This window comes from Heterodontus francisci, chromosome 3 (genome assembly GCF_036365525.1).
Source record: "Heterodontus francisci isolate sHetFra1 chromosome 3, sHetFra1.hap1, whole genome shotgun sequence".
Lineage (NCBI taxonomy): Eukaryota > Metazoa > Chordata > Chondrichthyes > Heterodontiformes > Heterodontidae > Heterodontus > Heterodontus francisci.
In genome coordinates this window covers 194762073-194785985 of record NC_090373.1, presented here as the reverse complement: position 1 = coordinate 194785985, position 23913 = coordinate 194762073, and the positions used below count along the sequence as shown (strand labels likewise).

Below are 23913 nucleotides of genomic sequence, written 5' to 3'. Positions count from 1 at the left end.
GTAGTGGACAGTATCTGCTGGATACAGTCCCTCAGGAAGGTCAGTGGACAGAATCTGCTGGATACAGACCCTCAGGAAGGTCAGTGTACAGTATCTGCTGGATACAGTCCCTCAGGAAGGTCAGTGGACAGAATCTGCTGGATACAATCCCTCAGGAAGATCAGTGGACAGTATCTGATGGATACAGACCCTCAGGAAGGTCAGTGTACAGTATCTGCTGGATACAGACCCTCAGGAAGGTCAGTGTACAGTATCTGCTGGATACAGACCCTCAGGAAGGTCAGTGTACAGTATCTTCTGGATACAGACCCTCAGGAAGGTCAGTGTACAGTATCTGCTGGATACAGACCCTCAGGAAGGTCAGTGTACAGTATCTGCTGGATACAGACCCTCAGGAAGGTCAGTGTACAGTATCTGCTGGATACAGACCCTCAGGAAGGTCAGTGTACAGTATCTGCTGGATACAGACCCTCAGGAAGGTCAGTGTACAGTATCTGCTGGATACAGACCCTCGGGAAGGTCAGTGTACAGTATCTGCTGGATACAGACCCTCGGGAAGGTCAGTGTACAGTATTCGCTGAATACAGACCTTCGGGATGGTCAGTGTACAGTATCTGCTGGATACAGACCCCCAGGAAGGTCAGTATACAGTATCTGCTGGATACAGACCCTCAGAAAGGTCAGTGTACAGTATCTGCTGGATACAGACCCTCAGGAAGTTCAGTGGACAGTATCTACCGGATACAGTCCCTCAGGAAGGGCAGTGCACAGTATCTGCTGGATACAGACCCTCAGGAAAGGTAGTGGACAGTATCTGCTGGATACAGTCGCTCAGGAAGGTCAGTGGACAGAATCTGCTGGATACAGACCCTCAGGAAGGGCAGTGTACAGTATCTGCAGATACGGTCCCTCAGGATGGTCAGTGTACTGTATCTGCTGAATACAGACCCTCAGGAAGGTCAGTGTGCAGTATCTGCTGGATACAGACCCTCAGGAAGGTCAGTGTACAGAATCTGCTGGATACAGACCCTCAGGAAGGTCAGTGTACAGTATCTGCTGGATACAGACCCTCAGGAAGGTCAGTGTACAGTATCTGCTGGATACAGACCCCCAGGAAGGTCAGTGTACAGTATCTGCTGGATACAGACCCCCAGGAAGTTCAGTGTACAGTATCTGCTGGATACAGACCCTCAGGAAGGTCAGTGTACAGTATCTGCTGGATACAGACCCTCGGGAAGGTCAGTGGACAGTATCTGCTGAATACAGACCCTCAGGAAGGTCAGTGTACAGAATCTACTGGATGCAGACCCTCAGGAAATGGAGTGGACAGTATCTGCTGGATACAGTCCCTCAGGAAGGTCAGTGGACAGAATCAGCTGGATACAGACCCTCAGGAAGGTCAGTGTACAGTATCTGCTGGATACAGACCCTCAGGAAGGTCAGTGTACAGTATCTGCTGGATACAGACCCTCAGGAAGGTCAGTGTACAGTATCTGCTGAATACAGACCTTTGGGATGGTCAGTGTGCAGTATCTGCTGGATACAGACCCTCGGGAAGGTCAGTGGACAGTATCTGCTGAATACAGACCCTCAGGAAGGTCAGTGTACAGAATCTACTGGATGCAGACCCTCAGGAAATGGAGTGGACAGTATCTGCTGGATACAGTCCCTCAGGAAGGTCAGTGTACAGAATCTACTGGATGCAGACCCTCAGGAAATGGAGTGGACAGTATCTGCTGGATACAGTCCCTCAGGAAGGTCAGTGGACAGAATCAGCTGGATACAGACCCTCAGGATGGTCAGTGTACAGTATCTGCTGGATACAGACCCCCAGGAAGGTCAGTATACAGTATCTGCTGGATACAGACCCTCAGAAAGGTCAGTGTACAGTATCTGCTGGATACAGACCCTCAGGAAGTTCAGTGGACAGTATCTACCGGATACAGTCCCTCAGGAAGGGCAGTGCACAGTATCTGCTGGATACAGACCCTCAGGAAAGGTAGTGGACAGTATCTGCTGGATACAGTCGCTCAGGAAGGTCAGTGGACAGAATCTGCTGGATCCAGACCCTCAGGAAGGGCAGTGTACAGTATCTGCAGATACGGTCCCTCAGGATGGTCAGTGTACTGTATCTGCTGAATACAGACCCTCAGGAAGGTCAGTGTGCAGTATCTGCTGGATACAGACCCTCAGGAAGGTCAGTGTACAGAATCTGCTGGATACAGACCCTCAGGAAGGTCAGTGTACAGTATCTGCTGGATACAGACCCTCAGGAAGGTCAGTGTACAGTATCTGCTGGATACAGACCCCCAGGAAGGTCAGTGTACAGTATCTGCTGGATACAGACCCCCAGGAAGTTCAGTGTACAGTATGTGCTGGATACAGACCCTCAGGAAGGTCAGTGTACAGTATCTGCTGGATACAGACCCTCGGGAAGGTCAGTGGACAGTATCTGCTGAATACAGACCCTCAGGAAGGTCAGTGTACAGAATCTACTGGATGCAGACCCTCAGGAAATGGAGTGGACAGTATCTGCTGGATACAGTCCCTCAGGAAGGTCAGTGGACAGAATCAGCTGGATACAGACCCTCAGGAAGGTCAGTGTACAGTATCTGCTGGATACAGTCCCTCAGGATGAGCAGTGGATAGTATCTGCTGGATACAGTCCCACAGGAAGGTCAGTGGACAGTATCTGCTGGATACAGACCCTCCGGATGGTCAGTGTACAGTATCTACTGGATTCAGTCCCTCAGGAAGGGCAGTGGACAGTATCTGCTGGATACAGACCCTGAGGAAGGGCAGTGGACAGTATCTGCTGGATACAGACCCTCAGTAAGGTCAGTGGACAGTATCTGCTGGATACAATCCCTCAGGAAGGTCAGTGGACAGTATCTGCTGGATACAGTCCCTCAGGAAGGGCAATGGACAGTATCTGCTGGATACAATCGCTCAGGAAGGTCAGTGGACAGTATCTGCTGGATACAGTCCCTTAGGATGGGCAGTGGACAGTATCTGCTGGATACAGTCCCACAGGAAGGTCAGTGGACAGTATCTGCTGGATACAGACCCTCCGGATGGTCAGTGTACAGTATCTGCTGGATACAGACCCTCAGGAAGGTCAGTGTGCAGTATCTGCTGGATACAGACCCTTAGGAAGGTCAGTGTACAGAATCTGCTGGATACAGACCCTCAGGTAGGTCAGTGTCCAGTATCTGCTGGATACAGACCCTCAGGAAGGTCAGTGTACAGTATCCGCTGAATACAGACCTTCGGGATGGTCAGTGTACAGTATCTGCTGGATACAGACCCCCAGGAGGGTCAGTGTACAGTATCTGCTGGATACAGACCCTCAGGAAGGTCAGTGTACAGTATCTGCTGGATACAGACCCTCAGGAAGGTCAGTATACATTTTCTGCTGGATACAGACCCTCAGGAAGGTCAGTGTACAGAATCTGCTGGATACAGACCCTCAGGAAAGGTAGTGGACAGTATCTGCTGGATACAGTCGCTCAGGAAGGTCAGTGGACAGAATCTGCTGGATCCAGACCTTCAGGAAGGTCAGTGGACAGTATCTGCTGGATACAGTGCCTCAGGAAGGGCAGTGGACAGTACCTGCTGGATACAGAACCTCAGGAAGGTCAGTGAACAGTATCTGCTGGATACAATCCCTCAGGAAGGTCAGTGGACAGTATCTGCTGGATAAAGTCCCTCAGGAAGGGCAATGGACAGTATCTGCTGGATACAATCCCTCAGGAAGGTCAGTGGACAGTATCTGCTGGATACAGTCCCTCAGGATGGGCAGTGGACAGTATCTGCTGGATACAGTCCCACAGGAAGGTCAGTGGACAGTATCTGCTGGATACAGACCCTCCGGATGGTCAGTGTACAGTATCTGCTGGATGCAGACCCTTAGGAAGGTCAGTCGACAGTATCTGCTGGATACAATCCCACAGGAAGGTCAGTGGACAGTATCTGCTGGATACAGACACTCCGGATGGTCAGTGTACAGTATCTGCTGGATGCAGACCCTCAGGAAGGTCAGTGGACAGTATCTGCTGGATACAATCCCACAGGAAGGTCAGTGGACAGTATCTGCTGGATACAGTCCCTCAGGAAGGGCAGTGGACAGTATCTGCTGGATGCAGTCCCTCAGGAAGGGCAATGGACAGTATCTGCTGGATCCAGACCCTCAGGAATGTCAGTGGACAGTATCTGCTGGATACAATCCCACAGGAAGGTCAGTGGACAGTATCTGCTGGATCCAGTCCCTCAGGAAGGGCAGTGGACAGTATCTGCTGGATACAGTCCCTCAGGAAGGGCAGTGGACAGTATCTGCTGGATTCAGTCCCTCAGGAAGGGCAGTGGACAGTATCTGCTCTGTCCAGTCCAAGTGGAAGGTCAGTATCTGCTGCGCACAGTCCTATAGGAAGTTCAGTGTATCATATCTGCTGAGTACAGTCCCACAGTCAGATCACTGAACCATATCTGCTTCGGCTCTTATTATTTCACGGAACATGGGCGTCACTGGCTGGTCCAGCATTTATTGCCCATCCGTAACTACCCTTGAGAAGGCGGTGGTAAGGGCCTTCTTGAACCGCTGCAGTCCTTGGGATGTAGGTATACACAGTGCTGTTTGGAATGGAGTTCCAGGAGTAACAGAGTCATTTTGCAAGAATGCAGGAAATGATGTGATCAGCGAGCAAGGAGGCGGAGGGAGAGAGGGAGTGAGAGAGAAAGGACAAAGGATCCTCAGTTTAAGGATAATAATATTGAGCAAAGTGCAGAAAGTGCTGCAGTTTTGCTTGTTTTTGTTAACACCCCAGATGCATTTCACCGCCAGTGGTCACACTCCGGAGCTCTGTCAGAATATCAGTCAAGGGGACAGAGTACACGGGACTTCAGCAATCACCTTGATACAGTATCTCAGGAACTAAAACAGGTTGTCAGAGTGCTCAGTGAAAACAAACATGTTATATTTGCCACATCACAGCTTCAGTTACTGAGAATGATAAACAAGCCTGTTTACCAGACAGTGTATATTAAAACACCCAGATACATAATTCATCAACCTCTCATCACTGCACCATTCAGAACCGTGGTACGCTAGCAGATCATCCCCCTCAGTTACAGCTGCTGTATTTAGCTGTGTTACTTTCACTCCCTGGCTGAGCTATGATGACTGTATCTCGTGGATTAGATAACAATTGTCATGTCTCTCGGGCTGGCAATACTCCCACTAACAAGTGCACCGCCCAATCCCGATTCATACTGCTGAGGGTACTGACAGACCTGCTATCATGGCTACACGACTGTATGCTCCTAGGTCGGTTCGAAGCAGACGAAAGATTGCAAACAGTCAACAGTGAGCAGGACTAAAATTCCCAGCCTCCGCAGGATATTATTCAGCAGTCACTGATAAATCCATTCGAGTGCATCAATAACAGCAACCTCCATTTATATAAGCCCTTTAGCCTGGTGGAAGCAGATTCAATAGTAACTTTTAAAAGGGAATTGGATAAATTCTTGAAGGGTGAAGGGGTATGGGGAAATAGCTGGATAGTGGGATTTTCGATGAGCTGGCACAAGCACAATGGGCCAAATGGCCTGTGTGTTGTCTCATTTTTAAACGTATAAAGTCTAATTAAACTAAAACCAGCTCATAATTGAAATGATATTATCAGTGTTGATGAAATGTTTAGCAGCATTTTCTCAAGAATTGGCCTTGCTGAGCCAGAGATCCAGCTGCCAACAGGAGAAGGGCAACAACATGCCCTGCCTGGGGATGGATGCTCTGTGGTTCCAGGAAGGGTGCTTGTCCACAGGGCAAGGCGACTCAAACTGTCCCTCTCCCACTTCAGGAAAAATGATCTTCCTTGTGGTCTGCTTCACCTTCAAGGTCTCCATAAAGAATGGAAACTCCCATCGTGAAGAAATCTCTGTTAAAAAGATGGGTCATCCCATCCCTCAGTGCAGTCAGCATCTATTAAGGAGTGATAAGCAGCTCCACATAGGTGCACTTACTCAATCTCTGCTGTTCTCTTCTTCTGTCCTGCCATCACCAGCACAGACTTTATGGACCTCATTCCAAAGTCATAATGGTCCTACGGAGACGAGAAAGGAGAATGCGTTCAGAGTTCAGAGTGAGGAACTTCAACAACAACAACAACAACTTGTATTCATATAGCACCTTTAACCTAATAAAACATCCCAAAACACTTCACAGGGGAATTATAAATCAGAATATGACACCAAGCCACAAAAGGAGATATGAGGGTAGATGACCAAAAGCTTGGTCAAAGAGGCAGGTTTTAAAGAGTGTCTTAAAGGAAGAAAGAGAAATGGAGAGGCGAAGCCGTTTAAGAAGGGAATTCCAGAGCTTAGGACCTGGGCAGCTGATGGCACCACCGCCAGTGGTGGAGTGATTAAAATCAGGGATGTTCAAGAGGCTGGAATTAGATGAGTACAGATATCTATTTTATTTTATTTTATTTATTTAGAGAAACAGCATTGAAACAGGCCCTTCGGCCCACCGAGTCTGTGCCGACCAACAACCACCCATTTATACTAATCCTACATTAATCCCATATTCTCTACCACATCCCCACCATTCTCCTACCACTTACCTATACTTGGGACAATTTATAATGGCCAATTTACCTATCAACCTGAAAGTCTTTTGGAGGTGGGAGGAAACGGGAGCACCCAGCGGAAACCCACGCAGACACAGGGAGAATTCGCAAACTCCACACAGGCAGTACCCAGAACTGAACCTGGGTCGCTGGAGCTGAGAGGCTGCAGTGCTAACCACTGCGCCACTGTGCCATCGAGGAGGCTTGTAGGGCTGGAAGAGATTGCAGAGATAAGGAGGGGTGAGGTTAAGGAGGAATCTGAAAACGAAGATGAGAATTTTAAAATCGAGGTGTAGTTTAACCACGTGCCACTATAGGTCAGCAAACACAGGGGTAATGGGTGAACGGCATTTGGTGCGAGCTAGGACACAAGCAGCAGAGTTTTGGATAGCCTCAAGTTTATGGAGGGTAGAATGGGGATGTCAAATAGGACTGCACTGAAATAGTCAAGTCTGGAGGTAACAAAGGCATGATTGAGGGTTTCAGTAGCAGAAGAGCTGAGAGAGGGGCGAAGACAGGCAATGTTACGGAGGTGGAAATGGACGGTCTTAGTGATGGTGCAGATATGTAGTTGAAAGCTCATCTCAGGGTGAAATATGACACTGAATTTGCAAACAGTCTGGTTCAGCCTCAGACTGTTGCTCGGGAGAGGAATGGAATCAGTGGCAAGGAAGCGGAGTTTGTGGCGCGGACCACAGTCTTCCCAATATTTAACTGAAAGACATTTCTGCTCATCAAGTACTGGATGTCGGATAAGGAGTCTGAAAATTTAGAGACAGTGGAAGGGTCGTGAGAGGTGATGCTGAGGTAGAGCTGGATATCATCAGCGTACACGTGGAAACTGATGTTGTCTTTTCGGATGATGCTGCATGTAGATGAGAAATGGGAAGGGTGCAAGAATAGATCCTTGGGGGACACCAGAGGTCGCAGTGCAGGAATGGGAAGAAAAGCCATTGGTGGTGATTCTCTGGCTACAATTAGATATGAATGGAACCAGGTGAGTGCAGTTCCACCCAGCTGGAAGACGGCGGACAGAGGTTGGAGAAGAATGGGGTGATCAACTGTGTCAAAGGCTGGTAACAGGTCGAGAAGGATGAGAAGAGATAGTGTGCCTTTGTCACAGTCACAAATGATGTCAAATCCAACCCGGCCAATTACCGCCCCATCAATTACCCCCCCATTAGCCTACTCTCTATCATCAGTAAAGTGATGGAAGGTGTCATCAACAGTGCCATCAAGCAGCACTTGCTTAGCAATAACCTGCTCAGTGACTCTCAGTTTGGGTTCCCTCAGGGCCCTGGGCCACCTCATAACAGCCTTGGTTCAAACGTGGACAAAAGGGCTGAACTCAAGAGGTGAGGTGAGAGTGACTGCCCTTGACATCAAGGCAGCATTTGACCGAGTATGGCATCAAGGAGCCCGAGCAAAACTGAGGTCAATGGGAATCAGGGGGAAAACTCTCCGCTGGCTGGAGTCATACCTAGCGCAAAGGAAAATGGTTGTGGTTGTTGGAGGTCAATCATCTAAGCTCCAGGACATCACTGCAGGAGTTCCTCAGGGTAGTGTCCTAGGCCCAACCATCTTCAGCTGCTTCATCAATAACCTTCCTTTAATCATAAGGTCAGAAGTGGGGATATTCGCGGATGATTGCACAATGTTCACCACCATTCGTGACTCCTCAGATACTGAAGCAGTCTGTGTAGAAATGCAGCAAGACCTGGACAATATCCAGGCTTGGGCTGATAAGTGGCAAGTAACATTCGCGCCACACAAGTGCCAAGCAATGACCATCTCCAACAAGAGAGAATCTAACCATCTCCCCTTGACATTCAATGGCATTACCATCGCTGAATCCCCCACTATCAACATCTTAGGGGCTACCATTGACCAGAAACTGAACTGGAGTAGCGATATAAATACCGTGGCTACAAGAGCAGGTCAGAGGCTAGGAATCCTGAGGCGAGTAACTCACCTCCCGACTCCCCAAAGCCTGTCCACCATCTACAAGGCACAAGTCAGGAGTGTGATGGAATACTCTCCACTTGCCTGGATGGGTGCAGCTCCAACAACACTCAAGAAGCTCAACACCATCCAGAAACAAAGCAGCCTGCTTGATTGGCACCCCATCTACAAACATTCACTCCCTCCACCACCGACGCACAGTGGCAGCAGAGTGTACCATCTACAAGATGCACTGCAGCAATGCACCAAGGCTCCTTAGACAGCACCTTCCAAACCTGCGACCTCTACCAACTAGAAGGACAAGGGCAGCAAATACATGGGAACACCACCACCTGCAAGTTCCTCTCCAAGTCACACACCATCCTGACTTGGAACTACATCGCCGTTCCTTCACTGTCGCTGGGTCAAAATCCTAGAACTCCCTTCCTAACAGCACTGTGGGTATACCTACCCCAAATGGACTGCAGCGGTTCAAGAAGGCAGCTCACCACCACCTTCTCAAGGGCAATTAGGGATGGGCAATAAATGCTGGCCTGGACAGCGTCGCCCACATCCCATGAATGAATAAAAAAATATATATATATTTTTGGTACCATGGCAGGGGTGGATTGGAGAGATTCAAACACAGAGTTCCAGGAAAGATGGGCATAATTTAGGAAGCAACAACACATTCAAGGACTTTGGAGAGCAATGGGAGGCTGGAGATGGGGCAGTTGTTTGCAAGGACTGAGGGGTCAAGGGCTACTTTTTTGAGGAGAGGGGTGATGATGGCAGATTTCAAGGAGAGAGGGGCAACACCTGAAGAGAAAGAACTTTTCACAATATCAGCTAACATGGGGGGTAGGAAGGGAAGTTGGGTGGTCAGTTGTTCAGTGGGAATGGGGTTGAGAAAGCAAGAGGTGGGTCCCATGGTCAAGATGAGCTTGGTGAGGGCATGAGGGGAGATTGAAGAGAAACTAGAGAAGGAAACAGGTTCTGGGCTCGGGCTGTTCATTGTAGCTTAATTGTATTCAATTGTATGCAGGTGGTTGGAATTAACTAGGGTTTCATTTGAGCCATGAAATCCATGAGGTCCTCACACTTCTTGTTGGAGGTGAAGGAGGAGGAGACAGGGGAGAGGAGCTTAAGAAGACAGCTTGCAGTACAGAAAAGAAGCTGGGGATTATCTTTGCATTCTCGGATGATCCTGGAATAGTGAGCAGTTTTCGCAGTCGAGAGCAGGAGTTTTATGTGGTCCAGTCAGACCTGGAGATGAATGGCTAAACCAGCTGTCCACCATATCCACTCAAGTCAGTGTCCCTTGAACTTAAGAGAGTGGAGATAAGGGGAACAGCCAGGGTGAGAGAGAGTAATGGCTTAAAGGGGAGTAGGACATCAAAGGTGGAGGTGAGGGTGTGGTTGAGCAGATCAGTTGCTGCAGAAATGTTGTGATGAATGGAGGCCAAAAGCCAATTGGGAATTGGAGATTGCAGTTCTAAGTGAACTGGGGGAGAGATTTTTTTTTCCGGGGTGGGTACAGAAGTAGGGTTTGGAGGGGGAAACGGGATGTGGGTGGAGAGTGATACAAGGAAGTGATCAGAAATGACCTTATCTCTGATTGATACTATGGGGGTAGTGAGGCCACGTGAGATGGCAAGGTCAAGCGGGTGACCGTGAATATGGTTTGGGTTTTTACATGGAGAGTGAGATGAAGAGAGGGCAGGAAACTCAGAGGAGTGAGAACATGATGAATGGAGATGGAGGTTAAAATCACCTTGGATGAGATGCCATTCAGTGTAGAGACTGAGGGAGAAAAGGGTGAAGATAGCTCATTAAGAAAACTGGCATGGCAGTCGGACGGATGGTAGAGAACTAGGATTTTAAATGAGAGGTGAGAGGTGAGAGGGGGTGGAACAACTTATTCAAAGATTCTGCAACCACTCAGTGGACCCTGGAATACAGACCACGCTACAAGCAGCTGCTGTGAGTTGGGCATGACTCAGATAATGCTGCTGAATCACTCATTATTGAAGGACAGGTTGGGAGCATACCTGTTCAATTTAAGCCAAACACTTTATTCCAGTTACTGACTAGGATGTTGTGTTACAACTGAGATTTGCTGGCATGCAGATTGAGCGCACAATCCCTGAAGAAGACTTTCCTTCCCATCCACCCTGCCGCACCACTCCCTTTGAGTGATTCCAAGTGAGATTCAGATTAGTCCATATCTGAAAGGAAACAGGCAGGGCAGTGTTTTAGGGTGAAAACCCTCCTGATGACCCCTTTACACTGTGAGCCTAGTCAGTGAGTCTCAGCTGGCTATTATGCTTTGGAAGGCATCACAGCCAGGCCTGACCACCCCTCACTTGATGTGTGTACACAGGAACCTATTCCAGCAAGGGTGACTGGACAGCAATCAGGAGTGGCACATCCCCTGTCTGATTTTGCCCTCCCTAGTTCAGGGGAACAGAAGCCCCCATCTGGCTGAGTCCAACAAAACCAGCGTGGCTCAGCAATTGAAGCTGGGATGTTTCTGACTGCTCAGCCACACTGGCTGGTTTGTTGACGTCTGAATAGGTGAACCGCAAACATGTCCTTCAGTAAAGTGAAAGGTGCTGTCATCGACTAAGCTACAGAGCCTTTGGGGTAAGTCATGGATTTAAGATAATTGTTGTGCAAAAATAATTTTAATCAACTGTGTATATGTTGTCAATTGTGTAATTTCACAATTAGAAATGCCTTGTCAGTGTCCAGATCAAGCCTCATACTGAAAATGCTTAAATAATTTTTGAAATTGATTGGAATGGATGCTCTCAGAAGGTTGAGGTAAAGGTTGGGCTCCTACCTGTTGAGATAACTGCTTGCTGGCCAGTTGATATAGATCGACAATCTTTCCAGAGAGGGATTTGGCTGACTTAAAGCCCTCAGAGAACAGCATGATTTCTGCGATGAGCTCGTAATCAGGAACCATCATTGCCACTGGTCGGAACAAGGACTTCAGGTTGTCTGGGAGTTCAACGCGTCCTTCGTATCTGAAGCAATGAATACAAATACAACTGCTGCAAATTTGACATGCGGAACAAGAAATGCTGGGAAGTTAGTCAGAAGCTGAGAGAGAAAAGGCAGGAAATATTAAAGGGTTTAGCACAGGGTTGTGCAACCTTTCGCGTGGGGGGAGCCACATTACAAAATTTATCTTACTGTAAATCAAAACAACAAATGTGCATTTTTGTGAAGAAGCTTTAAATGAGAAGATTAATTTATTGACTTACTTTCTCTTCACTATGTTGGACATTAATTTAGTGAGATATCTGGCATCTCTTTACTTGCACAAGTAGCCAATGTCTGCCCACACAATTCTTGTAGCGAAGCAGAGTATTCCAGATAGAGGTCCATCAGTCAGGAGTGATCGTGATCACTCTCTTTCCATCTCTTTCTCTCCCCATCCCTGTGCACTCCTTTCTATGTTGCCCCCTTTCTGTGTTGTTCCCCCAGTGGTGTCCTCGCTCTCTGTGTCCCCCCACTCTCTCTGTCCCCTCTCTCTCGCTCTCTGTCCCCTCTCTCTTTCTGTCCCCCTCCTCTCTCTTTCTCTGTGTCTTCCCTCTCTCTCTCTGACTCTCTCTTTGTCCCCCCTTCACTCTCTCGCTCTCTGTCCCCCTCTCTCTCACTGTCCTCCTTTCTCTCTCTCTGCCCCCTCTCTCTGTTTCCCTTTCTCTCTCCCTCTCTCTGTTCCCCCTCCCTCTCACTCTCTCTCTCTCTCTGTCCCCCTTTCTCTCTCAGTGTCAGTTTCAGAGAGTGGGAGCGCTCAGCAGATGGTTGGTCCGTTTTTTTAAAGTCGCGCAATCATTTTGACAGCTGACAGGTACTCGGATTGGGAACAGCAGTTTCTGAACTTGGGACAGATTTGGGGTTTTCTGGCGGGCTTTTAGAAAAAAGTCAGAACCCGCTGTAAAAACCCCGAATCTGTCCAAAGTTCTGAAACAGCTGTTACCGATCCAAGCACCCATCAGTTGTGAAACTGACAACACGACTTTTTTTAAAAGCCGGTCTGCAAGAAGATGACACTGGAAAATTTCTCAACTCCAGAACCCTGGCGAGGAACGGCCCAGTGAAGTTTACAATGGTGGTCCGGATGGAAACATTTGGCGGGCTGGATCCTGGGTCGGGGGGCTGTATGTTGGACAACCTCGATTTAGCATCTTTGTAAGTAAATAAATTGCCAAGGCTTGATAAAATGTATCCCCGGCTGCTAAGAGAAGCAAGGGAAGAAATAGTGGAGGCTCTGACCATCATTTTACAATCTTCTCTGGCTACAGGCGAGGTGCTGAAGGACTGCTAACATTGTACTAGAAACAGAGAATGCTGGAAATACACAGCAGATCTGACAGCAAGTGTGGAAAGAGAAATAGAGTTAACGTTTCAGGTCAATGACCTTTGATCAGAACTGATGAATGTTCTGACAAAAAATCATTGACTTGAAAATTAACTCCTGTTTCTCTCTCCACAGATACTGCCATACCTGTTGTGTATTTCTAACATTTTCTGTTTTTATTTCAGATTTCCAGCATCAGTATTTTGCTTTTGTGCTAACATGTACCATTGTTTAAAAAGGGAGGAAGTGATAGATGGAGTAATTACACGCCACTCAGCCTGACCTCGGTGGTGGACAAATTATTCGAAAAAGTTCTGAGGGACAATTGTATTAGTCCTGTGGGGGGTTTTTTCTGGGAATATGCGGTTTGCTTTTAAGGCTTTCCAGGATCAATATTGCTTTAAGAACCAGAAAGCCTCAGGAATTATAGGAAGGTGCATTTTCGTTGCCTTAGAAACAGCCATTTGGAGACTGCCATTCAAAGGACGCATTCTTGTTACCATAGATACAGTCACTGGGAGTGAGTATTAAGCGATACATTTGTTGCAATTCAAACTTGCACTGGCATTTTATTTGAAGACAGTTTGTTCCAACAGGACACAGACACAGACAGCTGTGGTGACAACACCTGGAAAAAGAGCTCTCAACCATTTAAACTGAAGGAAGAGGATTTTAGTCTGTTTAATTATTATCTCTCAAAATTCAAAGACAGTCAAGCCAAAACACAGATCTCTGGTAATTTAAATTGAATAAAGGGAAGTGAGACTGTGACAATCTTTTATCCCTCAAAAACTCTAAAGACAGCTTGATTCTATTGAAAGTATTTGCAAGTCGTTAATTGTTGAAATTCACTGGAGAAGGAAAACATCACCTACTGCTGAAGTTAGACTACGGACTGTTCTACTGTGGAAGAACCTTTTTTCTTGCATCGGACGTCTGTGAGGACTTCAACCAACATTCTGTGAGGACTTTAAGCAACATTGGACTGTAAGTTTGCAAGGACTCTAATTTTTTCTATTTTAAATGTTGTTTATATCTTCATAGTGTTTAAGAATTTAGTTCTTCTAATTAAAGAGTTAATTAGTTGATTTAAAGACACCTGGTTTGGTTAGCCTCATTCGGGGGTTAATAGATGGTACAATTTGGCTGGGTCTTTAATTTGGAAAGTTTTAAATGACATGTTAAGCGATCTGTGGAGCGACGGGATTGAATTAACAGTGCATTTCTCCGACCACAATCAGAATTATATAAAAGCAAAATACTGCAGATGCTGGAAATCTGAAATAAATACAAGAAATGCTGGAAATACTCAGCAGGTCTGGCAGCATCTGTGGAGAGAGAAACAGAGTTAACGTTTCAGGTCAAAGAACAAGAACAAAGAACAAAGAACAGTACAGCACAGGAACAGGCCATTCGGCCCTCCAAGCCTGCACCGATCTTGATGCCTGCCTAAAGTAAAACCTTCTGCATTTCCGGGGTCCATATCCCTCTATTCCCATCCTATTCATGTATTTGTCAAGATGCCTCTTAAACGTCTCTATGGTACCTGCTTCCACCACCTCCTCCGGCAACAAGTTCCAGGCACTCACCACCCTCTGTGTAAAGAACTTGCCTCGCACATCCCCTCTAAACTTTGCCCCTCTCACCTTAAACCTATGTCCCCTAGTAACTGACTCTTCCACCCTGGGAAAAAGCTTCTGACTATCCACTCTGTCCATGCCGCTCATAACTTTGTAAACCTCTATCATGTCGCCCCTCCACCTCCGTTGTTCCAGTGAAAACAATCCGACTTCATCCAACCTCTCCTCATAGCTAATGCCCTCCAGACCAGGCAACATCCTGGTAAACCTCTTCTGTACCCTCTCCAAAGCCTCCTCGTCCTTCTGGTAGTGTGGCGACCAGAATTGCACGCAATATTCTAAGTGTGGCCTAACTAAAGTTTTGTACAGCTGCAGCATGACTTGCCTATTTTTATACTCTATGCCCCGACCGATGAAGGCAAGCATGCCGTATGCCTTCTTGACTACCTTATCCACCTGCGTTGCCACTTTCAGTGACCTGTGGACCTGTACGCCCAGATCTCTGTGTCAGTGACCCTTCTTAAGAACTGGCAAATATTAGAAATGTGAAAGGTTATAAGCACGTAAAGCGGGGGTGGGGCAAGAGATAACAAAGGAGAAGGTGTAGATAGGACAAGGCCACATAGCTGACCAGAAGGTCATGGAGCAAAGGCAAACAATATGTTAATGGTGTGTTGAAAGACAAAGCATTAGTACAGATAGGGTGTTAATGGACTGAAAATTGAACAGCAGCAAGTACAAACATGAAAAAACAGTAGGTAAGCAAACTGAAAAAACTAAGATGAAATAAAATAAAGCAAACAAAAAATATAATAAAAAAAAGAAAAATGAAAAAATAACTAAAAATAAAAGTAAAATGGGGGGAGGGGGGCTTCATGCTCTGAAATTAATGAACAGCCTAATCTATAAATGAGATGCTGTTCCTCGAGCTTGTATTGATGTTCACTGGAACACTGCAGCAATCCCAGGACAGAGATGTGAGCATGAGAGCAGGGGGGAGTGTTGAAATGGCAAGCAACCGGAAGCTCAGGGTCATGCTTATGGACTGAGCGGAGGTGTTCCGTAAAGCGGTCACCCAGTCTGCGTTTGGTCTCCCCAATGTAGAGGAGACCACATTGTGAGCAGCGAATACATTGAAAGAAGTACAAGTAAATCACTGCTTCACCTGAAAGGAGTTTGGGGCCTGGGATAGTGAGGAGAGAGGAGGTAAATGGGCAGGTATTACACCTGCTGCGATTGCAGGGAAAGGTGCCATGGGAAGGGGAGGAGGTGGTGGGGGTAATGGAGGAGTCGATCAGGGAGGGAACGGTTCCTTCGGAGTGCTGACAGGGGAAGGGAGGGGAAGATGCGACTGGTAGTGGCATCACGCTGGAGGTGGCTGAAATGGCGGAGGATGATCCTTTGGATATGGAGGCTGATGGGGTGGAAAGTGAGGACAAGGGGAACCCTGTCACAGTTCTGGGACGGAGGGGAGGGTAGAGGTGCGGGAAATGGGCTGGACACAGTTGAGGGCCCTGTCAACCACAGTGGTGGGGGGGAATCCTCGGTTGGAAAAAGGAAGACATATCAGAAGCGCTGTCATGGAAGGTAGCATCATCAGAGCAGATGCGTCGGAGATGGAGAAACTGGGAGAATGGATTGGAGTCCTTACAGGAGGCAGGGTGTGAAGAAATGTAGTCGATGTAGCTGTGGGAGTCGGTGAGCTTATAATGGATATTAGTAGACAGCCTATCCCCAGAGACGGAGACAGAGAAGTTGGGGAAGGGAAGGGAAGTGTCAGAGATGGACCATGTAAAGGTGAGAGAAGGGTGGAACTTAGAAGGAAAGTTTATAAAGTTTTCCAGTTCGGGGTGGGAGCAGGAAATGGCACCGATACAGTCACCAATAAACCGGAAAAAGAGTTGTGGGAGGGGGCCTGAGTAGAACTGGAACAAGGAATGTTCGACATATCCCACAAAAAGACAGGCATAACTAGGACCCATGCGGATACTCATAGCAACACCTTTTACTTGAAGGAAGTGAGTGGAGTTGAAGGAGAAGGAGAAGAGTCAATGTGAGAACAAGTTCAGCCAGGTGGAGGAGGGTGGTGGTGGATGGGGACTGGTTGGGCCTCTGTTCAAGGAAGAAGCGGAGAGCCCTCAAACCATCCTCGTGGGGGATGGAGGTGTAGAGAGATTGGACATCCATAGTGAAGAGGAGGCAGTTGGGACCAGGAAACTGGAAATTGTGAAAATGACGTAGGGCGTCAGAAGAGTCACGGATGTAGGTGGGAAGAGACTGGACCAGCGGAGAAAAGATAGAGTCAAGATAGGAAGAAATAAGTTCAGTGGGGCAGGAGCAGGCTGACACAATGGATCTGCCAGGATAGTCCTGTTTTGTGGATTTTGGGAAGGAAGTAGAAGTGGGCTGTCCGGGGTGCGGGACTATGAGGTTGGAAGCTGTAGAGGGAAGCTCTCCAGAGGAGATGAGGTCAGTGACAGTCCTTTGGACAGTGGCTTGATGTTCGGTGGTGGGGTCATGGTCCAGAGGGAGGTAGGAAGAAGTGCCTGAGAGTTGGCGCTGAGCCTCTGCAAAGTAGAGGTCGGTACGCCATACAACAACAGCACCACCCTTGTCTGCAGGTTTGATGACCATGTCAGGCTAGACCTGAGAGAACGGAGTGCCTCAAATTCAGAGGGGGACAGGTTAGAGTGAGTGAGGGGGGCAGAGAAATTGAGATGACCAATGTCTCGCCGACAGTTTCATCTTAGTTTGTTCAGTTTGCTTACCCACTGTTTTTTTTCATGTTTGTACTTGCTGCTGCTCACTTTTCAGTCCGTTAACACCCTCTGTACTAATGCTTTGTCTTTCAACACATCATTAACATATTATTTGTCTTCGCTCCATGACCTTCTGGTCAGCTGTTCTGTGACCTTGTCCTATCTACACCTTCTCCTTTGTGATCTCTTGCCCCACCCCCGCTTTACTTGCTTATAACCGAATCAGAATTGTTTATTTTGATTGGGGTCTTTGACTGGAGCGGTTGACAATATAAATTGTCATTTAGAAAGGCACGGATCAATCAAGGACAGTCAGCTGGGATTTGTTAAGGGAAGGTCGTGTCTGACTAACTTGAATGAATTTTTTGAGGAAGTAACCAGGAGGGTCAATGAGGGTAACATGTAGTCTTCGTGGATTTTAGCAATGTTTTTGACAAGGTCCCATGTGGCAGTGAATTACAAGCTTATGGGATCCAAGGAAATGTGACAAGCTGGATCCAAAATTTGTCTGAGGCAGGAAGCAAAGGGTATTCGTCGATGGGTGTTTTACTGACTGGAAGGCTCTTTTCAGTGGGGTTCCATAGGGATCAGTACTAGGTCCCTTGCTGTTTGTGGTATCTTTCAATGATTTAGATTTAAATATAGGGGCACGATTAAGAAGTTTGTGGATGATACAAAAATGTGTGGTCGACAGTGAGGAAGAAAGCGAAAGACTGCAGGAAGATATTAATGGACTGGTCAGGTGGGCAGAAAAGTGGGAAATGGAATTCAATCCAGAGAGGTGTGAGGTAATGTGTTTGGGAAGGGTAAACAAGGCAAGGGAATATACAATAAAGGCTGCGTTTGCTGACAACGTCACCACTAGGTGGCGCTGCAATGGCACATGCACAAATGCAGCCTGTGCCACTAAAACGACACTGTCTGCGACATCAGGCACCTGACAGGATTAAAGATGGCGCTGCTCAAATAATCACACAATGAAAGCCTAAACACATGGCAGCATACAATGGCCGGAGGGGAGGGAGCGAGCTGGCGGGAAAGGAGGGAGTGAGCGAGCAGGCGGTGGGTGAGCCAGCGGTCGGGATGTGGCAAGCGGGCGATGAGCGAGTGGTCGGGGGGTGGGGGGGGCGGTGAGCGAGCGGACCGGGGGCTGTGAGCGGGCGGCGGGGGGGTGGAGGAGAGTGCACCCACCACCAGCAAGGGCTTCGGCTGTGCTCTCACCTTACCCGCTCCCCAGACCCCCTCTCCCCCCACCCCTGCTCTCTCACCGCTCCCCAGAACCCCTCTCCCCCCCACCCTGCTCTCTCCGGCCCGGATCCCCCCACCATCTGCCCGCGTTACGCGATGACGTCATCTGCACTTGCGCCAACCAGTCCTGGCACTGCGGAACGCAGCGCATGCACAGATGGTAGGAACCATGTGCGCAAATTGGTGCAGTCGGATGACGTAAGCTGCCGGCTGCGTTGTCAGTAATCACTTTGTACAATCAATGGTAGGATACTGAGAAGTGTAGAAAAACAGAGAGCCTTGGAGTGTATGTCCATTGTCATGCAGGCCCTCACCTGCCAAGGATGAGGTATTATTAATTTTGCCACATGGACATTAAATTTCAAATTGTTGCTGGGAAGAAGAGAAGGCCTGTGACAAGGGGTTGCCAGGCCCCTGGCTGGAAAGGCATTTCTGCATATCAACAGTATTTGGAACAAAGGAGCTATGCCTTGCTCCAATACAATCCACAAACAGACGTTTGAACTGAGAGTCTGCAGAAAGCTGTTTGCTCCTGAATTGAAAAGCTCTCTCCTGACTGGCTCACCACAGCCTCTCCTGTCTGCTCCCATCTCTTTCTCACGGAACTCCAAAATCCACTGAAGACACATGAACCCCAAGAGAGAAAAGTCTCCTACAGTGAAGAAGGTTTAAGAAGAATACTGGGCCCCAATGAAAAGCAAGATCTACCTACAATCAAGGACTCTACAGTGAGCTCGAAGACCCATAACAAAAACTCTTCAGATATTGCCTCAAATTTTTCCACTTTATTTCTTCTGCTCTTTTCTGTCTGCGTCTGCATGTATATATTGCATATGCATACTAGCGTGGGCGTGTCGTGTATCCATAGGCGTTAACCGAATTAGAGTTTTAAGTTTAATAAATTTCAATCTTTCTTCATTAAACCTAAGAGAATGTGTGTGTGTGTGTGTGTGTGTGTGTGTGTGTGTGTGTGTGTGTGTGTGTGCTGGTTTCTTTGCCTTATAATTGGAAAGTGGTGAACAAGGACCTACCAAGCGGGAGCTGAAAACACGGATGTGTTTAAAATGAAACCCTGTTACAGCAAGACCAGCTGAAGGCTGAAAGGGAACTTTGGACCTCTTTCTCACCTGGTCGTAACAGAAATTTGGGTGCTAGCATCCGGAATTGATCCACAGACAAACAAGAGAAATTGGATGTGGGAAGCCAAATGTTCCCAATCAAAAAAGAGCAAGTTTTCAATGTGGTTGTATGTGCTTGAATACTAACATGTCTGCGACTGAAGCTAGCAGCTCTCCAAGGCAGGGTGAAGTAACTTGGGATAAGTTAAAAGCACTGTCTATGAAGGAGTTGAGGAAAATGGCTGATCAGTGTGGGATCACTGTATGTGTATAGGAAGCCTTAACTCCTAAGGCGAATGGTCAACCATTTTTCGCTTGAATCTGAAGAAGCAGAAACAGGGTTAGAAGCAGACTATGACAGGGTATTGTTAGCAAAGATACAATTGGAACAGAGGAAACTTGAATTTGAGGAGAGGGAGATAGAAAGAATATTCCACAAGGAATGCGGAGAGTTGAAGGTTTGAATTAACTAGGGGGCAACAGAGTAACTCCAGTAAAAGCATGGCCAATATGGAGCAGCATAATTCAGGGCTGGGTACAAAATTGTAAAAACTAGCTCAACTAATTCCAAAATTCAATGAGGAGCATGCAGAAGCATTTTTTGTGTTCTTTGAGAAATTGGCAAGGCAGCTAAAATGGCCAGCTGAGACCTGGCCTCTTTTACTACAAAGTAAACTAACTGGAAAAGCCCATGAGGTTTATTCCCTGTTGCCAGAGAGAGTGCATCAAATTATGAACTGAACAAACATGCTACCCTAAGGACATATGAATTAGTATCTGAAGCCTATCGCCAAAAGTTTAGAACCCTCAAGAAGCAAACAAATCAATCTTATCTGGAGTTTGAAAGAAGTAAGCAGCAGGCTTTTGACCAGTGGCTGAAGGCTCTTAAAGTACAGCTCAGCTATGAGAATCTCAGAAGTAACTCTATTAGAGGAATTTAAACACTCTCTCCCACTCTCCATAAAGACCCATGTAGAGGAGCAGCTGGTTCAGAGAGCCCGGCAAGCGGCCATCCTGGCCGAAGAGTTTGATTTAATTTATAAGTCAGTCTCCCAGGGGAGAACCTTCCCTAGTCCTAACAAGTATATCATTTTGGATACTGTTGGGGGGGGGGGGGCGGTGGCCTATCAGGGGAAAACAACAGCAGCAGCCAGAGCAGTGGCACCACGGCTGGCACTGTTGTTCAGCAGGGAGGGACAAAGCGCAGAAGAGCAATAGTTATAGGGGATTCTATAGTCAGGAGCACAGACAGGCACTTCTGTGGACGTGAAACAGACTCCAGGAAGGTATGTTGCCTCCCTGGTGCCAGGGTCAAGGATGTCACTGAACGGACAGGGGGCATTCTGAAGGGGGAGGGTGAACAGCCAGAGGTTGTGGTACACATCGGTACTAACAACATAGGCAGGAAGAGTGATGAGGTCCTGCAGGGGGAGTTTAGGGAGTTAGGCAGAAAGTTAAAAGACAGGACCTCTAGGGTTGTAATCTCAGGATTACTCCCTGTGCCACGTGCCAGTGAGGCTAGAAATAGGAAGATAGTGCAGCTAAACACATGGCTGAACAGCTGGTGTAGGAGGGAGGGTTTCAGATATCTGGATCATTGGGATCTCTTCAGGGACAGATGGAACCTGTACAAGGACGGGTTGCATCTAAAATGGAGGGGCACAAATATCCTGGCTGCGAGGTTTGCTAGCGTCACTCGGGAGGGTTTAAACTAGTGTGGCAGGGGGGTGGGAACCAGGGTGGCACGTGACAGAGCAGTAGGAGAGCAGGTGAAATAACTGAGGGGGAACGAGTAAATAAGGCCAGTAAGACTAAGAGGAAGAGCAGGCAGGGAGATGTTGCTGAGCACAGCGGGACTGGTGGTCTGAAGTACATTTGTTTCAATGCAAGAAGTATAACAGGTAAGGCAGATGAACTTAGAGCTTGGATTCGTACTTGGAACTATGATGTTGTTGCTATTACAAAGACTTGGTTGAGGGAAGGACAGGATTTTCAGCTAAATGTTCCGGGATTTAGAAGCTTCAGGCGGGATAGAGGGGGATGTAAAAGGGGTGGGGGAGTTGCATTACTGGTTAAGGAGAATATCACAGCTGTACTGTGGGAGGACACCTCGGAGGGGTCATGCAGCGAGGCAATATGGGCGGAGCTCATAAACAGGAAGGATGTAGTCACGGTGTTGGGGGTTTACTACAAGCCTCCCAACAGCCAGCGGGAGGTAGAGGAGCAGATATGTAGACAGATTTTGGAAAGATGTAAAGGTAACAGGGTTGTAGTGGTGGGTGATTTTAACTTCCCCTATATTGACTGGGAGTCACTTAGTGCTAGGGGCTTAGATGGGGCAGAATTTGTAAGGAGCATCCAGGAGAGATTCTTGAAACAATATGTACGTAGTCCAACTAGGGAATACTGGACCTGGGATTGGGGAAAGAACCCGGCCAAGTGGTCGAAGTCTCAGTAGGGGAGCATTTTGGGAACAGTGACCATAATTCCGTAAGTTTGAAGGTACTTGTGGATAAGGATAAGAGTAGTCCTCGGGTGAAGGTGCTAAATTGGGGGAAGGCTAATTATAACAATATTAGGCAGGAACTGAAGAATTTAGATTGGGGGCGGCTGTTTGAGGGTAATTAAACATCTGACATGTGGGTGTCTTTCAAACGTCATCCAGGACCGGCATGTTCCTGTGAGGAAGAAGGATAAGTTTGGCAAGTTTCGGGAACCTTGGATAACGAGGGATATTGTGAGCCTAGTCAAAAAGAAAATGGAACTATTCATAAGGGCTAGAAGGCTGGGAACAGACAAATCCCTTGAATATAAAGAAAGTAGGAAGCAACTTAAGCAAGGAGTCAGGAGGGCTAAAAGGGGTCATCAAAAGTCATTGGCAAACAGGAGTAAGGATAATCCCAAGTCTTTTTGTACGTATATAAAAAGCAAAAGGGTAACTAGGGAAAGGGTTGGCCTGCTCAAAGACAGAGGGAATCTGTGTGGAGCCAGAGGAAATGGGTGAGTTACTAAATGAGTACTTTGCATCAGTACTCCCCACGAGAAGGACTTGGTGGATGATGAGTCTCGGGAAGGGATAGTCTGGGTCATGTCATTATCAAAAAGGAGGTGGTGTTGGGCGTCTTGCAAAGCATTAAGGTAGATAGGTCCCCAGGGCCTGATGGGATCTACCCCAGAGGGAGGCAAGGGAGGAAATTGCTGGGGCCTTGACAGAAATCTTTGTATCCTCATTGGCTACGGGTGAGGTCCCAGAAGACTGGAGACTCGCCAATGTTGTTCCTTTGTTTAAGAAGGGTAGCAAGGATAATCCAGGAAATAAGGGCTAGAAGGCTGGGAACTGACGAAGCCCTTGAGGAATATAAAGAAAGTAGGACGGAACTTAAGCAAGGAGTCAGGAGGGCTAAAAGGGGTCATGAAAAGTCATTGGCAAACAGGATTAAGCAGAATCCCAAGGCTTTTTATACGCATATAAAAAGCAAGAGGGTAACCAGGGAAAGGGTTGGCCCCACTCAAGGACAGAGGAGGGAATCTATGTGTGGAGCCAGAGGAAATGGGCGAGGTACTAAATGAGTACTTTGCATCAGTATTCACCAAAGAGAAAGACTTGGTGGATGATGAGTGTAGGGAAGGGAGTGTAGATAGTCTGGGTCATGTCCTTATCAAAAAGGAGGAGGTGTTGGGCGTATTGCAAAGCATTAAGGTAGATAAGTCCCCAGGGCCTGATGGGATCTACCCCAGAATACTAAGGGAGGCAAGGGAAGAAATTGCTGGCGCCTTGACAGAAATCTTTGTATCCTCATTGGCTGCAGGTGAGGTCCCAGAGGACTGGAGAATAGCCCATGTTGTTCCTTTGTTTAAGAAGGGTAGCAAGGATAATCCAGGAAATTATAGGCCAGTGAGCCTTTACATCAGTGGTAGGGAAATTATTAGAGAGGATTCTTCGGGACAGGATTTACTCCCATTTGGAAACAAATGAATTTATTAGCGAGAGGCAGCATGGTTTTGTGAAGGGGAGGTCTTGTCTCACTAACTTGATTGAGTTTTTTGAGGAAGTGACGAAGATGATTGATGAAGGAAGGGCAGTGGATGTTGTCTATATGGACTTCAGTAAAGCCTCTGACAAGGTCCCTCGTGAGTTGGTGGAGTTGCGGATAATGATGAGGATTGTCAGAGGATACAGCAGGAAATAGATCGGTTGGAGACTTGGGCGGAGAAATGGCAGACGGAGTTTAATCCGGACAAATGTGAGGTAATGCATTTTGGAAG

General features: G+C 47.5%; 1 protein-coding gene across 1 annotated transcript in view; it reads right to left on the bottom strand.

Moving 5' to 3' along the window:
• The window catches only part of LOC137367175 (dynein axonemal heavy chain 6-like), a 1370791-nt gene that overhangs the window by 562962 nt on the left and 783916 nt on the right, over window positions 1–23913 (bottom strand). Inside the window, exons 34-35 of the mRNA XM_068028611.1 lie at window positions 11416–11602; window positions 6022–6101 (exon numbers count right to left, since the gene is read on the bottom strand). Of these exons, the coding sequence (XP_067884712.1) occupies window positions 6022–6101; window positions 11416–11602 (267 nt within the window). The remainder of the gene's footprint in view (window positions 1–6021; window positions 6102–11415; window positions 11603–23913) is intronic.